Consider the following 15,048-nt stretch of genomic DNA (forward strand, 5'->3'; position numbering starts at 1 on the left):
GGCTGAGGAAGAGGAGGAGGAAGAAGAGGAGGAGGAGGAGGAGGCGGAGGAGGTGAGGTCAGGGAGGTAGTTGAGCTCCTGACTCTTGCCCCCGCTGCTGCTGCTCTCACTGGCACAGTCGGTGCTATCCAAGGGGTCAGAATCGCTGTTGCCACCTGTCACTCCCCCACCCCCACCCCGTGGCTCACCGTGGATCTTGTTCTTGTCAGCCTTGTGCTGTGCTAGTGCAACCTAGAGGGGAGACACACACACACAGGTGTTTTTAGTCTGGATAATCAAATCTACAAAGCAAATGATTACAACAATACCATTGATAACAGATGCTAGGCTCACCTGCGGATCCTGTAATATAATGGGTTCGTTGGGCGAAGAGTCCTTGGTCTTGTTCTTTTTGTTCTTGCGATTGGTACTCGGGGTAGTGGCCACACTTGCTCGCTTCTTACCAAAAGCTGTAGTGAAAGTGGTGGAGGTGGCAGATATACCAATGGTGGTGGTGGTGGTTGCACTCGGAGGCTCAATAGGAACCTCTGTTTCTGAGGGAGGGAATGGGTAAAATTTAGACAGGAACGGATACCAACCCCTTAATTCTAGTACAATTCTGCAGTCTCTTAACTTGTAGCAAAAAAGTCAAAGAAAGTTACCATCAGCTGAATCGTCCTTCTGCTCCTGCATCTCGGAGAAATCCTCCTTGGTTTTCTGCCCCTCCTCTTCCTCCTGCTTCCTCTTCTGCTCCTCCTTCTTCTTCTTGCGCTTCTCCTTACGCTTCTCACGTTTAGCAGCCAGGGCCTGCTTCTTGCTCTCTTCTCTGGACTGTAACACACAACACAGAGTAATTTAAAAAACGTTGAGAGACGTGTGACCTCATCCAGTGTACATCCAGAATACCTAGAATAACCTCCCAAAGCACAGCCACAGGGTCTGACATTACCTTCTCCAAGTCTAGCTCCTTGAGAAGAATGCTAGCATTCTTGTTGGCCTCAGCTGCCTGCTGGTCTTTGGCTTTGACAATGGTCTCCATGCACTGGTGGCACTTCTTCAACAACTCCTGCAGGAAACCAAAAGTTGGACTTACAACTTTGCTAACATCTTCGTCCGTTTTTTCTAGTGCAATAGATGTAGCAGACCAATGACAGAGAAGGGAAATCCATACATACCTTGTCAGCGATGGTGGCGATATATCTCATGCACTCGATATCTGATGGGAATTGGTTGACCTCCTTTACAAGATACTGCACCACCTTCACATGACCCTAAAATTTTTGATAAAAGGGTTAGTAACCAGAGGCTTGTGTGGCATGACAGCCAATGACAAACAACAATTAATGTTCTGGTAAACTTTGCACCTTGCGAAAAGCAGCCATGAGTGGGGTAATCTTGCGGTTGTCCGCTGCATCCACATCAGCACTGGCATGCACCAAGAGCTGGACCACGTCAAAATGACCGCCGTTTGCCGCCAGCCAAAGAGGAGTGTTCCCCTTCTTGTTTCGTACGTCGATATGGGCACCCCTGCAATGACAGGAAAGGGTCACACAAAGGCAACGCTTATACATTGGCAACAGGCAACATTCTAAATCTATGGGCGATGCCTGATTCAAATCACCAAAGTATGCCTTTATACCAGCATCCAAGGTGTAAAACATGATGTAAAAGAAAGCACAATGTGCACACCATCAGAAGTTGCAATTAACAGCTCATTCATTCAACAACACAAGTGACTACAATTATCTAATAATAAGAAAACTCAGCATGGTTCTGTACAGAACAACCAAGAGCACTCACCTGTTGATAAGCAGCTCACAAAATTTGTAGTGGCCTTTGTCGGCAGCAATGGTAAGGGCAGTGTCTCGGGATGAGGGAACAGGCGGAGCGTTGACATCGGCGCCTTTGTCCAGCAGCACTCGGCCCACCTCCGCATAACCTCCTGAGGCTGCCTCCATCAGAGGAGTAAGGCCGGTCTGCATGAAGTGAGAAGTAACTTAGTTAAGTAGCCAGCTGCATCGTGGGTTCTGCCAGTGCAGGTTTGCAATATTTACAACTGAGTTTAAGTCTTGGTGAACGGGATCCAGACTCCTCACCTTAGCACGATGCTCTACATTAGCCTTGCGATCTAGTAGCAGACTGACGACCTCAGCCCGCCCCTGGAAGCAGGCTAGGGTCAGAGCTGTGTTTCTGTTGGTCTCAATCTGGGCGTTGATGTCCGAGCCCATGTCTAGCAACAGCTTCACTGCCGGTACATGACCATTCATTGCTGCCAGCATCAGAGGAGAGATTCCAAGCTTGCTGCCAGTCCTGGTGAGACATTTAATTGTTTAATGTACACTAAGAAGCATAACATGGGACAACATAGAGAATTTGACTTGGTTTTAGAAGATAACACTTTACTGCAATTTAGAAACTTAAAATGTATTTTCACTTTTGCAGAGCAGCACTTATAAAAGAGCAGCTGCTGCTGGTTTTGAAGTTACTGATTTACTGTTTCCTAACTCCTCATTTATTACTATTACTTTTGGGTGTGGCTAGAACCCAAAGGCACATATTACTGGGATGTTGTATTTGTTTGGCACAGTGAGGTTTTAAAAAAATGGAAGTATCTTGAAAGTATTACCTCATTCACTTTAGGAACTAAAACATTGTCAGATTCATATAAAAGGAGATATTGAAACTAATATGGGTGGACACTCACTCACACTAAGGGGCCCAAAGTGAATACTGAGGTTCTTGTATCTCACCTGGAGTTAATTTCAGCTCCAGCATTGAGGAGTATCTTGATGATGTTGACGTAACCCCCAGAAGCAGCCAGGCTAAGAGGCGTGTAGTCGGAAACATTGCGGTGTTCCTTATTGGCTCCCCGAAGCAGCAGCAACTCAACCACCTGAATGACACAAGTGACAGTTACACAACATAGTTAGAGGCAGGATAACATTGAACAGGAATGTTACTATTGCAAAGGTAACCTGAATCACAATGTTTACCTCCTGGCGTCCCCCGGAGCAAGCCAAGGAGAGGGGCGTGTCTTTGGTTCTCTCTGACTGAGCCTCAATGTCACCCCCTTTGTCCAGGAGCACTTCCACCACTCCTACGTGGCCAGCAGTGGCAGCCAGGATCAGAGGAGTAAAACCTGCAGAGAAAATGTTGTTACTTAATATATCAAACACCTACTGTGAATTAAAATTCAGGTATTGCTTCTCTATTTTTCCTAATACCATTAGAAGTACTTGTCCTATGCCCATTTCATCAGCACATTTTCATACCTTTTTTGTCCCGGTGCTCAATGTTGGCTCCCCGTGCAATGAGGACAGATACAAGCTCCTCGTGTCCTCCTGCACACGCCAGCGTCAGCGCTGTGTCATGGTTACTCTCCGTCTGTGCGGAAAACAACATCTCTTAACAGGGTAGAGAACTTTGTGCATACACTTACTGACATTGCCAGTTCTAAGATTTCTGTTATGTCAAACTGCCACTGTGTCTTACATGTGCATCTATGTCAACAGAGGGATAGAGGGGCAGGACTGAAGGGGGCGAAGCGATGTTTGCGGGCATCTGTGTGGGTGGCTGGGACAGGGGTGTGGGTGAGGTTGTAGTGTTCAGCATGGGCACACGGCTGCTCACAGCTGCAATAGAGAAGAAAGAAGGAAGTTATACAAACATAAGATTAGGGAGTCAGTACACACTTACATCCAATCAGAGTAGAAGAAAAGAAATGCACTTACCTGCCATGATGTCATCCAGCGTGTCTGTGAGCGTCTGTGCAGGTGTAGCTACCATGAGCCCATCTGGGGCCTGCTGAGGTATCATTCCTGGGCCCAACCCAGCCAACTGTTGACCCTGCTGCGGTTGGCCCAGCATCTGCTGCCCCACCAGTACCCTCTGCAGCTCTGGGCTGGTGCTTCCCGGGTAGTCTGCAGGGTTGTAGTCTGGCAGGGGTTGGATAGGGACGAAGGCAGCCTGAAGAGGCGGAGGAGGAGGCTGGGGTTGGGCCTGTGGCGAAGGGGGCAAGGGAGGCTGCTGTGGCGGCTGTGGCCCATCCCTGTAGAGGATTGTGCCCACCTGAGGAAGCTTGGGGTAATCGTCCTCTTCTCCATCTCCCTCTTCCTCCGAACCCTCCTCTTCATCGTCGTCTTCCTCTTCCTAGAAAATGTACAGAAAATAAGTCTCTAGAGTCAATAAACTGTGTTCAAGTCAGAACTAACATCATTCTAAAGTTCAAAAAATGAAATGACAGTTTCACCTCTTCCCCTTCCTCTCCTTGCAGCTCCTCTTGATCCCCATCTTTGTTGGCCTCTTCATCCGTATCAGAGCTGGTGTGTACTAGGGCACCAGGCGTGGTGGAAAGGGGCCCTGGAACAGATGTCGTACTTCCAGGGCCCGGGCCTGGGCCCTGGCTCTGTCCGGCCTCCTGCTCCTCCTTTAAACCCTTCGCCTCCATGTACTCTTTGGTGAACTGTTGCTGTGTTTTCAGCTGCAGCTGGCGCTCCACCTTCTGCAGCTCCTTTAAGATTTTCTTCTTCTTCTGCACCTAAGTGGACAATGGCCACATCCTCATTTGACTAACTTCTGATACGGTACTATGCATGCAAACTAAAATTTAAGTGTGAATTTGCTTTTAAGGTAATATCCACCTTACTTAAAAGGCTGACAATTCACAATGAGATCCTAAGTGGATGATGGACTGTACCTGCTCCTCTCTGCTCTTCTTCAGCTCCTCAATCTTGTCTTTGGTGAGCGGCTCCCCCTGAATGAGCTCTAGTGACTGAAGCTGGGCCTTCTCGATAGCGCTGATTCTCTGGCCCAGCTCGTTCAACTTTCCCTCTGTCTCCTCCACAATGCACTCTAGAGGCTGGCACAAGTGGAAGGGTGGCAGAGGCTCTGCTTCAGGCCCCCGGCTAACTGAGCTGGGGACACCGGGCTGAAGGGCTGCCTGTCTCTGTTTGGACACGCCTGAATTTGAACGAAAGAGTTTCAAGAAACTGACGATTAGGATGGGTTCACAATAAAATAGCATAAAACTGGGAACATAACAGCTAAATGCCTTAGTGAAGCATGTCGATCCATCTTGTGAGTAGATTCATTGGGTGACAGGACCTGTAGCACTGATTACCTTTGCTGGAGACGGGAGGGGGCGTTGCGATGTTTGATGGGGCACGGTCGGGCTCCTGAGGGGGCACTACCATGGCGAGAGCTTGGAATGGGACACGAGGAACCTGTTATGGCAGAGAACATATTAGTTTAAGTAATCACAAACAACTTCTAGACCTGCCTCTTACTAAAAATAAATCTATTCCCCAGAAGATGATGAATACAAAGTCTGATTTATTGCTGTATTTACCTGAGAGGCATCTTGCGAGGGGGGAGTGAGCTGGGAGAGGTCAGGGGCTGGGACAGACAGGATGTTGTTGGGGTAGTCCAACAGGTAGGAAACCACATTTGTGTGGCCACCCTTAGCAGCTTCTATCAACATGGTTGAACCATCCTACAAAGAGAAAAAATGCATGGTTTCAGTGATATGTTATTTGTACACACATATGGACATGCATAAATATGCTAATCTATATCTAGAGTGTGTGTATTACTTTGAGTCTGTGCGTAGGATCCGCCCCATGTGCCAGCAGCAGCTCCACCACTGCCAGATGTCCTCCGGCACAGGCCAGAGACACCACTGTGTGATCATTGTTGGCAGTAGCTCTGTTCACATTAGCACCTGGACAAGAAAAGAGTAACACATGAACTCACTGTATGAGATATGAGTCATAGTAAACGTCCAGTGTAAATCTTCCAGGATGAAGCATCTTCCGTTCACATTTTCAAATATTTTTTTCATCTTCTGAGCTCATCATATAATTATCTCATTACTTATTTACCTGTACTAAATTACCAATTATTTCCTCAACTACCTGAATTATTGAATTGCATCACATATTTCCCCTGACAATGTTTCCATACACAAACAAAAACAACTTAAGGGAAACAGGAAATTTGGAAAGCAACCTTTTTGTGGATTTAAGCAAAAACAAATAATTATATATATATATAAAAAAGTAAATCTAATGTGGTTAATTTGAACAGCTGGTCAATAATTCACCTTTGCTGATAAGGAACTGCACTGTACAGAGATGTCCCGCCCTTGCTGCCTTCATCAAGGGCGTCCGCCCCCCTTCAGACTCGTGTTCCTGAAAGACAGAGGATGAAGATGTGTTTGTTAAAGCTTAGTTTAATGCAGAAGTTAAACAAAAGAGTTATATATGCCTGGAAAACTCAAACATAAAATGCTGCAAAGCCTCGCTTCAGAAAATGGACTGTGTTGAATTCAATTGATTAACTATGACTTCATTACACATCTGTTCTGGCAACATAAGTGGCAAAGAGGATTTAAGAGTATGGCGTACCAAGTTGGCTCCAGCCTGCAGCAGCACATCTGCCACATCAGTGTGTCCGTTCTCACACGCGTACGTCAATGCTGTGTCACCCGTTGCTGTGGTGGCATGAACGTTTGCCCCTGAATGACAAAAACAAAAGAGGATTGTAAGCACAGAGGTATAACCAATACAGTTGAAAATGCAGCTAAGCATACTCTGTTTTTCTAGATATGTAGCTTCAGAGCTTATTTCCCCTTGCTTACCTGCAGCCAGCAGGTATTTCACCAACTCCAGATGGCCTTCCTGTGCAGCCTCCATTAGTGGTGTGGAGCAGCCCAATTCAATGTCAGCGCCTGCCTTGATGAGAAAGTCGGCCACTTCCAAGAAGCCTCCGCAGCATGCTAGAGTTAAAGCCGTCTCCTGAGTCTCCTCTGTCTGGGCATTGATGTTAGCACCTGGACAACAGTACAACAACAGTAAGTGATTTGTGACTGATTTGTTTTCATAAAGTACAAAAAACATGCATCATTTAAAAAAATCAAAAAACCAATCATGCTAGTATCATATTAAACTTAATATTATTATTCAATTATTTTTCTTCTACTAAAGCAGATGAATACACAGAGAGGTCTGACAAGTGTTTACTATTCACTGGAATGGCATTTGACATCAAGTTTACATTTCCCAAATGCAGGAGCAAAGTTTGCTTACCTTGAGCCAGCAGCAGTGCTACCATCTCCTCATGGCCTTCTCTAGCTGCCTCCATCAGAGGGGTGTAACCCTCATCATTGACCTGGACACAAACAGAAGCATCAGCAAATAAGAAAACATAGGGGCAAGAATGACTCACTGCAAGATTACTCAGTGATGTAGACCTCAGCTAGTCTTTTGTGTATTCTCAGTGAGGATGGAAACTTTCAACCGGCTAGTCGTTTGACAGTTGCAACGTAGTCGACATCTTTACATAAAATGTGTGGGGGTAGAAGAGAGACCACAAAAACCTAAAGCAATGTTACTTCTTGCATCTTGTGATCTACCTAGTCTGCTACCTCAGCTGAGTGTTTTTTTTATTTTTATTAAGCTTTAACAGCAATGATTCTGACCAAATAATGTTTTGTTTTTCTTGCTTGCTCCAGCTTGCATTTTGTTGAAGATAAACTGTGTAGTAGGTTTCATAAATGTCCAAATTAAATTCCCATTTCGGAAACACGTTCTTATCTAAACTGTAAACTTTCTATCTACATTTCAAGTCTCTGGTTGGTACAGTATTCAGTACAATGTATCCCAACAGTAACACGGCAGCATGACTCAACAAGTTGAAGGCTATTCTCAACTGCAGTCTCTGTGAAATTAAAGATTGGTCTTCAGCTATATAAATCACACATACAGACAGCTCCAGAGATACAACTGTGATTGGCACCATCTCCTGCATTTTATGGTCTTTCCCAAATGTGTGCTGGTATTTAGACATGTGTCTCTTTACACACCTCCTCCAAGTTGGCTCCTCTCTCTATGAGCAAGGCTGCCAGCTCCACGTGTCCTCCACAGGCTGCAAGGGTAAGGGGTGACTCGAAAGAGTCAGCTGGCATGTTGACCTGCGCACCGCTGTCCAACAGCAGCCGTGCCACCTCCACATGGCCGTCCTGGGACAGCGAGACACACAGAGAATGTAGAGATAAGCACCTGAATAAATATATGTGATCACTTTTCAAATAAGCTAATATACAGTCAAGCTGCATGAGTCTGAGAACCTCAGGGTTCTTCACAATTCACTTCACAACAGGGTGCTATAATTCAATTATACAATTACAAAGAAATTACTCATTAATGAATCTATATTTTGTTTTCAGATTTTGTCTTATTGTGTTGCTACATTCAAAATACTGTTATCATTAATGTCCACCAAAGATAATAGAAATATGAACATAATCTAACTACTTTCCAAACATTATTTGATTCATTTATCTTTTTGAAAATCAGGCACATCCCTTCACTAATTATTTGAGTGGACTAGCCAAGACAAGAAAAAACACTAGACAACTAGCACTGGTGAGATGGTTGAAACTGTGATCATGGGACATAAGCGTTAACAGCCTGTGCTTTTCATATTTACTGAAACAAGTCTTTTCCCCCACTTAGCTACACAAGTGCTGACTCTGTACTCTGCTGAGAGCTCTGTCAAAATGCTTGGAAGTGTTGAAAGATGGAAAGAAGTTGTCATTGCAAAACTACATTTTTGTTTGTAAATTTTAGTAAAACAAACGTTTTACCCGTCTGAAACAAAAATACAATCAAATACAAAAGTGGCAGTGTGAACTGACTCTGAGAAGAAAATATTTAGTTATTTAGGTTTGGGTCAGATGCTCACCATGCACGCCTCCATTAGTGCTGTGTGCATCTCATCTGTTTTATGTTCCTGGTCTGCGCCAGCCTCCAACAGAAAACGCACCATATCCAAGTGACCTGCAGAGGACAAACAAATATCCATTTTTCTAAAACCTTTTATTACTGTTAACAAAGTAGTAGTAAAGACCATGTTAACAGCAATGTGGTAACTAAGGTAATCAACAGGACAGATAATATTATTGAGTTCTGACCTTTGTAGCACGCGAGTGTGAGAGCACTCTCCTTGAACTCATTGGAGTGTGTGTTGATTCCGGCGCCATACTCCAAAAGTACCCTGGCCACTTCCACGTGGCCAGCACTGGCCGCCTCCATTAGAGGTGTGTGTCCGTTCTCGTTGTGGTCCTCAATGTTAGCACCCTCTTTCAGCAGCACCTTCACCACATCGACGAAGCCACCAGCACACGCGTACGTCAGAGCTGTGTTGCCTGGAAGAAAGTGGAGGGGTTAATCTGACTGAACAACACAGAGAGAAAGGGAAATAATCATAATTGTAGAGAAATAACGAGAGGTTTTACCTGTGGAGGATTGTGCATTAACATCTGCCCCGTGGACTAGAAGCAGTTTGACAATGTCCACATAACCTCCGCTGGCAGCAGCCATAAGTGGCGTTATGTCTCCCTTGATGCCTCGGTCCTCCACATTGGCGTGCATGGCCAACAAAACCTAAAGATGAACGATGAAATGTTAAGGATAGACGCATACCTGTCACCACTGGCAAATCCTCCCACGACAATCCACTAGTGATACCATCATTATTCTATTCTAATCTTTGCAGACAGGTTAGTTCAGTGTGCAGATCCTACACAAACATGTAAATCACAATTACGCTAGATCACATCCCACTCCAACCTTTCACATACCTGTGCAAGTTCATAGTAGCCAGCCGAGCAGGCGAGGCACAGCAGGCTCTCTCCTTCCTCTGTGTGTTCGTTGACGCTCCGTCCCTCATCCAGCAATTTGCGCACAGCGTTGACATCCCCATCTGAGCACGCCTCTGCTAAACTACGGCTGAAAATAACCAGACTGCTACAATTACTGCCACTGTGACAGGTGAACAAATAAACGCCTCACAATTTCAAAATCACTTCCAAGGAACATGTAGACATATGCAAACTGTACTGTATAGACAGCTCAGATTGCTCTTAACAGGGTATATCAACTCATTTATAACTTTAATGAAACTCTGTGTACAAGATAAACTGACATATGCCAGTGTCAGTATGGGCGAGATACATACTTGTCGGCTTGGCCGGCATTGAGTGTGTTTTCAGCTCTCATACGAGTCAGGGCTGCCGCAGCTTCGTCCAGGGCGCAACTCACAGATGACGTCAGTCGGCGGAGCACCTCAGGGTCTGCAAAAGCTTTACCATCGGCAGTGGACAGTTTACCGATGCCTGCCGAACACCAAAAGGGCAGAGGTGCATAGGGCAAGGCAAACCACAGGGGAGCACAACCACACCAGACCAGATGAAGAAGCAAGTCCAGTCCAGCCAATCCAATCCAGGGTTAGTAGCAGCATACACAAAGAGGAAAAAGAAAAACAAAAAAGGAAAGAAAAAAAAAAAAAAAATCACACAAAGACACAGAAAACACACACAAGCATTTGTTAATACAGCTTCATATATTTTTTTTCACTACTTTCAATACACCATCTATGATTCTTAAATCCTATAATTTTGCCAATGACTGGGTCAGATGGTACAAAACAATGTCCGCTGGGTTACTATGGGAATGTCTAGGTAAGAACAGATCTGTGACCAGAATGAATACAGTGAGGGAGGTAATGTTAGTGATATAGGCTAGTAGACATAGGTTCAGGCTGTTAATGGTAGAAGAAAAAAAGGTCTCATCCTATGTGAATTATAGATGGGTAAGAGGCAGTGAATGTGAGAGAAACAGAAACTGGAGACATTGGTCAGCAACAGAGAAAAGCACAGCTGGGAGAAAAACAAAATGCCATAGGAGAGAAAAATGTGTTTGTGTATTTGTGTTTGTCATGAAAGAGAAGAAAAACCAAAGAGAGGAACGAGAGGGAAGAGCAAGCAAGAGGAACCAAAAAAAACAACAACAAAAAAAACACAGCTTTTTCGCTAATGACCCATATTGAAAGATATTTTTCAGAAGGTAGAACAAGGACTATTTCCCAACCAATAAAACCACTCAAGTGTTTGTGCTGAGTGTGGTAGTGTACGTTTTAAGGGAACGTGTAAAAACGAAGCAAGGGGAGCCAAGAGAAAAGAAAGAAAAGTGTTGGCTTTGAACTTTTCAGCCTCAACCTCAACCCCACAATTAGCCAGGCAGAAGTGAGCTCCAGTCCTTGTGTCAGGGTTGGAAATGAGCTTTTTTTGTCCACCTGCCACTGTGGCTGGTGGATTCCAAAATCTACCAGCCACTACATTTTTTTTTTACCAATCAAAATAAGATATACAATACTCAGGCAATAGGCTTTTTTTTATTTCTAAAAATGTAAATATTTAAACTAATTAATACTGACATTCTCTCCCTCTCATACATACACACACACTGACAAACATTTGACGAGTTGGGCAGATTAAACGTCCACTGCACTGATTTTCCCTACTGTCTTTCCCATCTAGATGTTGCATTTGGACAATTCATTGTCTTTTATAGCTTCCAATTTTGGGTTTTATGTGCCAATAATGAAACTATTAGATGTCTTATTGGCATCCAAAGCATGTTGACGACATACTGAACATTGCCTGGCTTGTTTCCTTGTAAACTAACTAATCACAGGACTGCCCCATTATCGGTTATTCTCTGCTTATTAAAAAAATGTGACCTTTCTCCTTCTCTTGGCCTACGTCTCCTTCTACTAAGATTTCTCTGCAAATCTCCTAACCCCTGCAATGCAACGTCACATTATTTTTCTGTCTCCTTTTTGAAGTTTGAGTGACTAATATGCGCTGAGGAACGTCACAAATGACTCTGTGACGGTACTTTTATTTAGCCATCATGGTGGGTGGTAGGCCACTGCACAAAATCACCTGCAATGGTGGGTGCTAATTTCCAAGCCTGCTTGTGGGTCCTCCTGTGTTTTGACCACTAGGCCTGTGAGTCGAGCTAAACTTAGCACGGTTCTCAGACAAGGATTTCGCAATGGTCCCTGAGGCAGAGGGAAACAAGAGGTCGAGGGAAGCTGATCATTAATGTTTTACTGTATCACGTTTATCTCAGAACATGCATGATGTTCACTGAAGCAAAACAGTTCATACATGTGAGTTAGACACACTGTAGATACCTCAGATGAAAACAAATAAAAAACTGAGGGTGATCATTTTTTCCACCCCTTTTTTGGAAGAATAGCTTTTTCTACAGCTATGAATCGCACTTCTCACACAAAAATAACTCAATAACCTATTTAGACTCAACACTTTCTTACATGAGCAAAGTGGACATTGAGCTTTCACTGAGGTCAAGGCTGTGGAGTTCTAGCAGATATTTTTGTTGTGTTTCAACTAAAAGAAGTTACTGGCTAGCCACTGAGCTGCCTACACCCACTGTACCACCAACACACTATGCAATCTGAATAAACATTTTTATCCAAGTTGCTAATTAAAATTTCAGCCAATGTTTGAGAACAGCCAACGCAAAACTGCAAGCAAGTCAACATTAAACCTCATTGAATTTCTCAACAAAAAGCAGTTTCCATCAGTTATAATTACATTTTTGAATCCACTTGTCAATCTATACACTAATTTTCTGGTGTAGCCAATGGCTCACTAGGCAGGAATAAAGATGACTTGCATATTTTTCCTGGTTTTTATGCTTTCTTTGTTTTTTGTTTTTTTAAATGGCCACATAAAGTGTCCTTGGGGTTAGACCTGGCATGAGCTATTGCAGCAGTCTGGATTCATGGATGTTAGTTGTGTTTACCCATAAGCACCTGTTCCTTTAAGGCTCCCACCAAAACTCTGACTGATGTTTACACAGACAACATGAACTTCTATCTAGTTGTGCTAAATTAAACTGCCACAGTAGGTGTATATATCAAATGCTTGTCCACGACATACAGCTGGCATTCATACTAATCAGGCAGCACTAATATTATGACATTTACATGCATATTGTAGCACAATTAAGGTGAACAACTAGGCTAACACGGTGGTTGTCTTCACATGGGTCAAACACTGTATTAGGTACACATAAAGGAGAGGTGAAATTATGGAGTATGTTGCCTTTTTTGTCCTTTTTCCTCTATAGAAACTAGCTATTTGTCTTTAGAAACCACCACTTTACATCCAGGTCACTTCATGACCTTTCCGACAAATAAAACAGCACACTGCAACAATTCAAAAGTGACTGACAGCTGTAAATTGGGTTATCATTGTCCCAAAATAAAACTTATTTTGTTTGTTTGTAGCTTTTAATACATTTACCTGACAGCTACTTAAACCGGAGCAAAATAGGGCAGTCCTTGATTAAGATGGTTTCCTTTCCCACACAAATACTTTACTTAAAAAAGAAGGGTCATATGGCTAATTAATTACTCAAGTTTCTTGTGTTTATTATAATCAGTAGTTACTTTCAACACAGATGTAAAATGTGTACAGGAAATAGTCCAAAGGCCCTGTTTACCTTCTGTTTTGATGCCAGTCAAGGAAACACATCCCCTAGTTAAAGACCAGAATACCTCTCAACTACTTTTTACTGAATAAATATGTAAACTAACAACCAGATAATGCATTGGCCACACTTTTATACCTTTAACTATAGACTCTACAGTTCAATTACAGTACAAAAACTCTCTTTTTACTTTGCTTTTGATTAACTATTTTTGTCAACATGACTTTTAGTTTATTATCTACTTTTGGGACCATTTATTACCGGACCATAACTGCACTGAACCCACCCATTTTTGTATGTTCGACTGTTTTGAACTTGTTAAGATTTATACTGCTGTATTTTACAGTATTTTCTTTTCCCTTAAATTGTTGTTTAAATGTAGCTTAATGAATTTGGATCCAACAAAGTACAGTGCTTAGACGTTTGCAAGGTCTTATATAAATAAACAGGCCCTGCATTGTAAATGTAAGTGTCTCTGCTGCATGGTGTCTGGTCATTGTAGCCTGAGAAGAGTAACTTAAAAGTTGAGAATACTGGGGTTTGATGGTGTTTTGGGACAATTAATCCAGGTTAGATTAGTAAAAATTAGGGTTTAACAGGGGAGTAACCTCTGACTACCAAGATATAACACAAGGTAGAAATTATATCTTTTTTAATCTTAGGCTGACATTGTGATAAACTGACCTTTCTACAAGAGAATGCATCATGGCAGCATGCCCACAAGATTTCATTTCCCAACATGGAGCAACAAGGGATCCTCAAACAGATAATGTAAGGGTTTTAGCTCTAGAAGTACTCTTTGGAATAATTACTGTAAACAGTTTTGTTTACATTCAATGATACTCCCACAGAGTATTGTTTGTACCCTTGAGGCCAGATAAAAATGCCTTTTTCAATGTTTTTAAACTTGTTGAATACATTTTTTCAGTTTTTAAACCTTTTTTGAAACTGGTAACTGGCAAGTCGTCCTCTCCTTCTTCTCACACACACACACACACACACACACACACACACACACACACCTTTGTAGCACAACCGACAACTGTTAATATGTTCTGCTGCTTTCTTTAATGCTCATGGCGTGTACGAGCATCCTCGTGCCCTAGAGTAGATCATATAGACTATATACCAACAGGTTATGGGCATGTGCATCAAAATGTTGAACTTGATGATTTCTGTCACACTTTTCTTATCTCTTTTCCCAAAAACACTGCCTCTCATCTATGGCAACATAGGGGCAAATGGAGAAGTTCAGCAGGGAACATAAACTGTGATGAAAGTCGGGTTATTACTGTGATTATTACAGAGAAAAGCCCATTTTTTACACCTATGCGCACCTGGCAATTCGCAAATGCAACAAGACCAATGGATTGCAGCTAAAGTTACCCAAAAATCAGGCAAGGCAGACATCCCCATGTTCAGCGATCTGAAAGATTGTTTTAATCGTTTTTAGGCTGTCTGAAAAATAATTCTAATGTTAGTCTAAAAGTGCACAACAACCAAATAGTTGATCTATCCTTTGATTTACATGTTATGGTTTAATACTGTCCATAAATCTAAAGAAAAATTATTCCTTATATACTAAAACACTAATGTACTGTGTTATATACACTCAGTGGCCACTTTATCACCACTAACTTAGACGTCAATGCTAAAACATATAATTCTAATTAACACCTCTGACTTTGTTAAAGGGGCATTCGAT

General features: G+C 42.9%; 1 protein-coding gene across 15 annotated transcripts in view; it reads right to left on the reverse strand.

Annotated features, from left to right (window-relative positions):
- The window catches only part of ankhd1 (ankyrin repeat and KH domain containing 1), a 26,781-nt gene that overhangs the window by 5,885 nt on the left and 5,848 nt on the right, over nt 1-15,048 (reverse strand). For 4 of the 15 annotated variants that reach the window (XM_035669078.1, XM_035669073.1, XM_035669076.1 and 1 more), the window contains exons 3-30: nt 9,997-10,153; nt 9,620-9,782; nt 9,275-9,422; nt 8,951-9,184; nt 8,722-8,816; nt 7,841-8,002; nt 7,065-7,146; nt 6,617-6,808; nt 6,384-6,493; nt 6,080-6,167; nt 5,571-5,698; nt 5,327-5,470; nt 5,099-5,201; nt 4,676-4,938; nt 4,229-4,516; nt 3,711-4,128; nt 3,472-3,611; nt 3,252-3,363; nt 2,973-3,118; nt 2,730-2,872; nt 2,076-2,289; nt 1,780-1,955; nt 1,344-1,506; nt 1,155-1,250; nt 929-1,045; nt 642-810; nt 334-533; nt 26-231 (exon numbers count right to left, since the gene is read on the reverse strand). In XM_035669078.1, coding sequence (XP_035524971.1) covers nt 26-231; nt 334-533; nt 642-810; nt 929-1,045; nt 1,155-1,250; nt 1,344-1,506; nt 1,780-1,955; nt 2,076-2,289; nt 2,730-2,872; nt 2,973-3,118; nt 3,252-3,363; nt 3,472-3,611; nt 3,711-4,128; nt 4,229-4,516; nt 4,676-4,938; nt 5,099-5,201; nt 5,327-5,470; nt 5,571-5,698; nt 6,080-6,167; nt 6,384-6,493; nt 6,617-6,808; nt 7,065-7,146; nt 7,841-8,002; nt 8,722-8,816; nt 8,951-9,184; nt 9,275-9,422; nt 9,620-9,782; nt 9,997-10,153 — 4,657 coding nt within the window. The remainder of the gene's footprint in view (nt 1-25; nt 232-333; nt 534-641; nt 811-928; nt 1,046-1,154; nt 1,251-1,343; nt 1,507-1,779; nt 1,956-2,075; nt 2,290-2,729; nt 2,873-2,972; nt 3,119-3,251; nt 3,364-3,471; nt 3,612-3,710; nt 4,129-4,228; nt 4,517-4,675; nt 4,939-5,098; nt 5,202-5,326; nt 5,471-5,570; nt 5,699-6,079; nt 6,168-6,383; nt 6,494-6,616; nt 6,809-7,064; nt 7,147-7,840; nt 8,003-8,721; nt 8,817-8,950; nt 9,185-9,274; nt 9,423-9,619; nt 9,783-9,996; nt 10,154-15,048) is intronic. The other 11 variants (XM_035669086.1, XM_035669080.1, XM_035669085.1 and 8 more) reach the window with 8 other exon arrangements.

This window comes from Morone saxatilis, unplaced genomic scaffold (genome assembly GCF_004916995.1).
Source record: "Morone saxatilis isolate NCDOM2014 unplaced genomic scaffold, NCSU_SB_2.0 Contig22, whole genome shotgun sequence".
In the NCBI taxonomy this organism is placed as follows: domain Eukaryota; kingdom Metazoa; phylum Chordata; class Actinopteri; family Moronidae; genus Morone; species Morone saxatilis.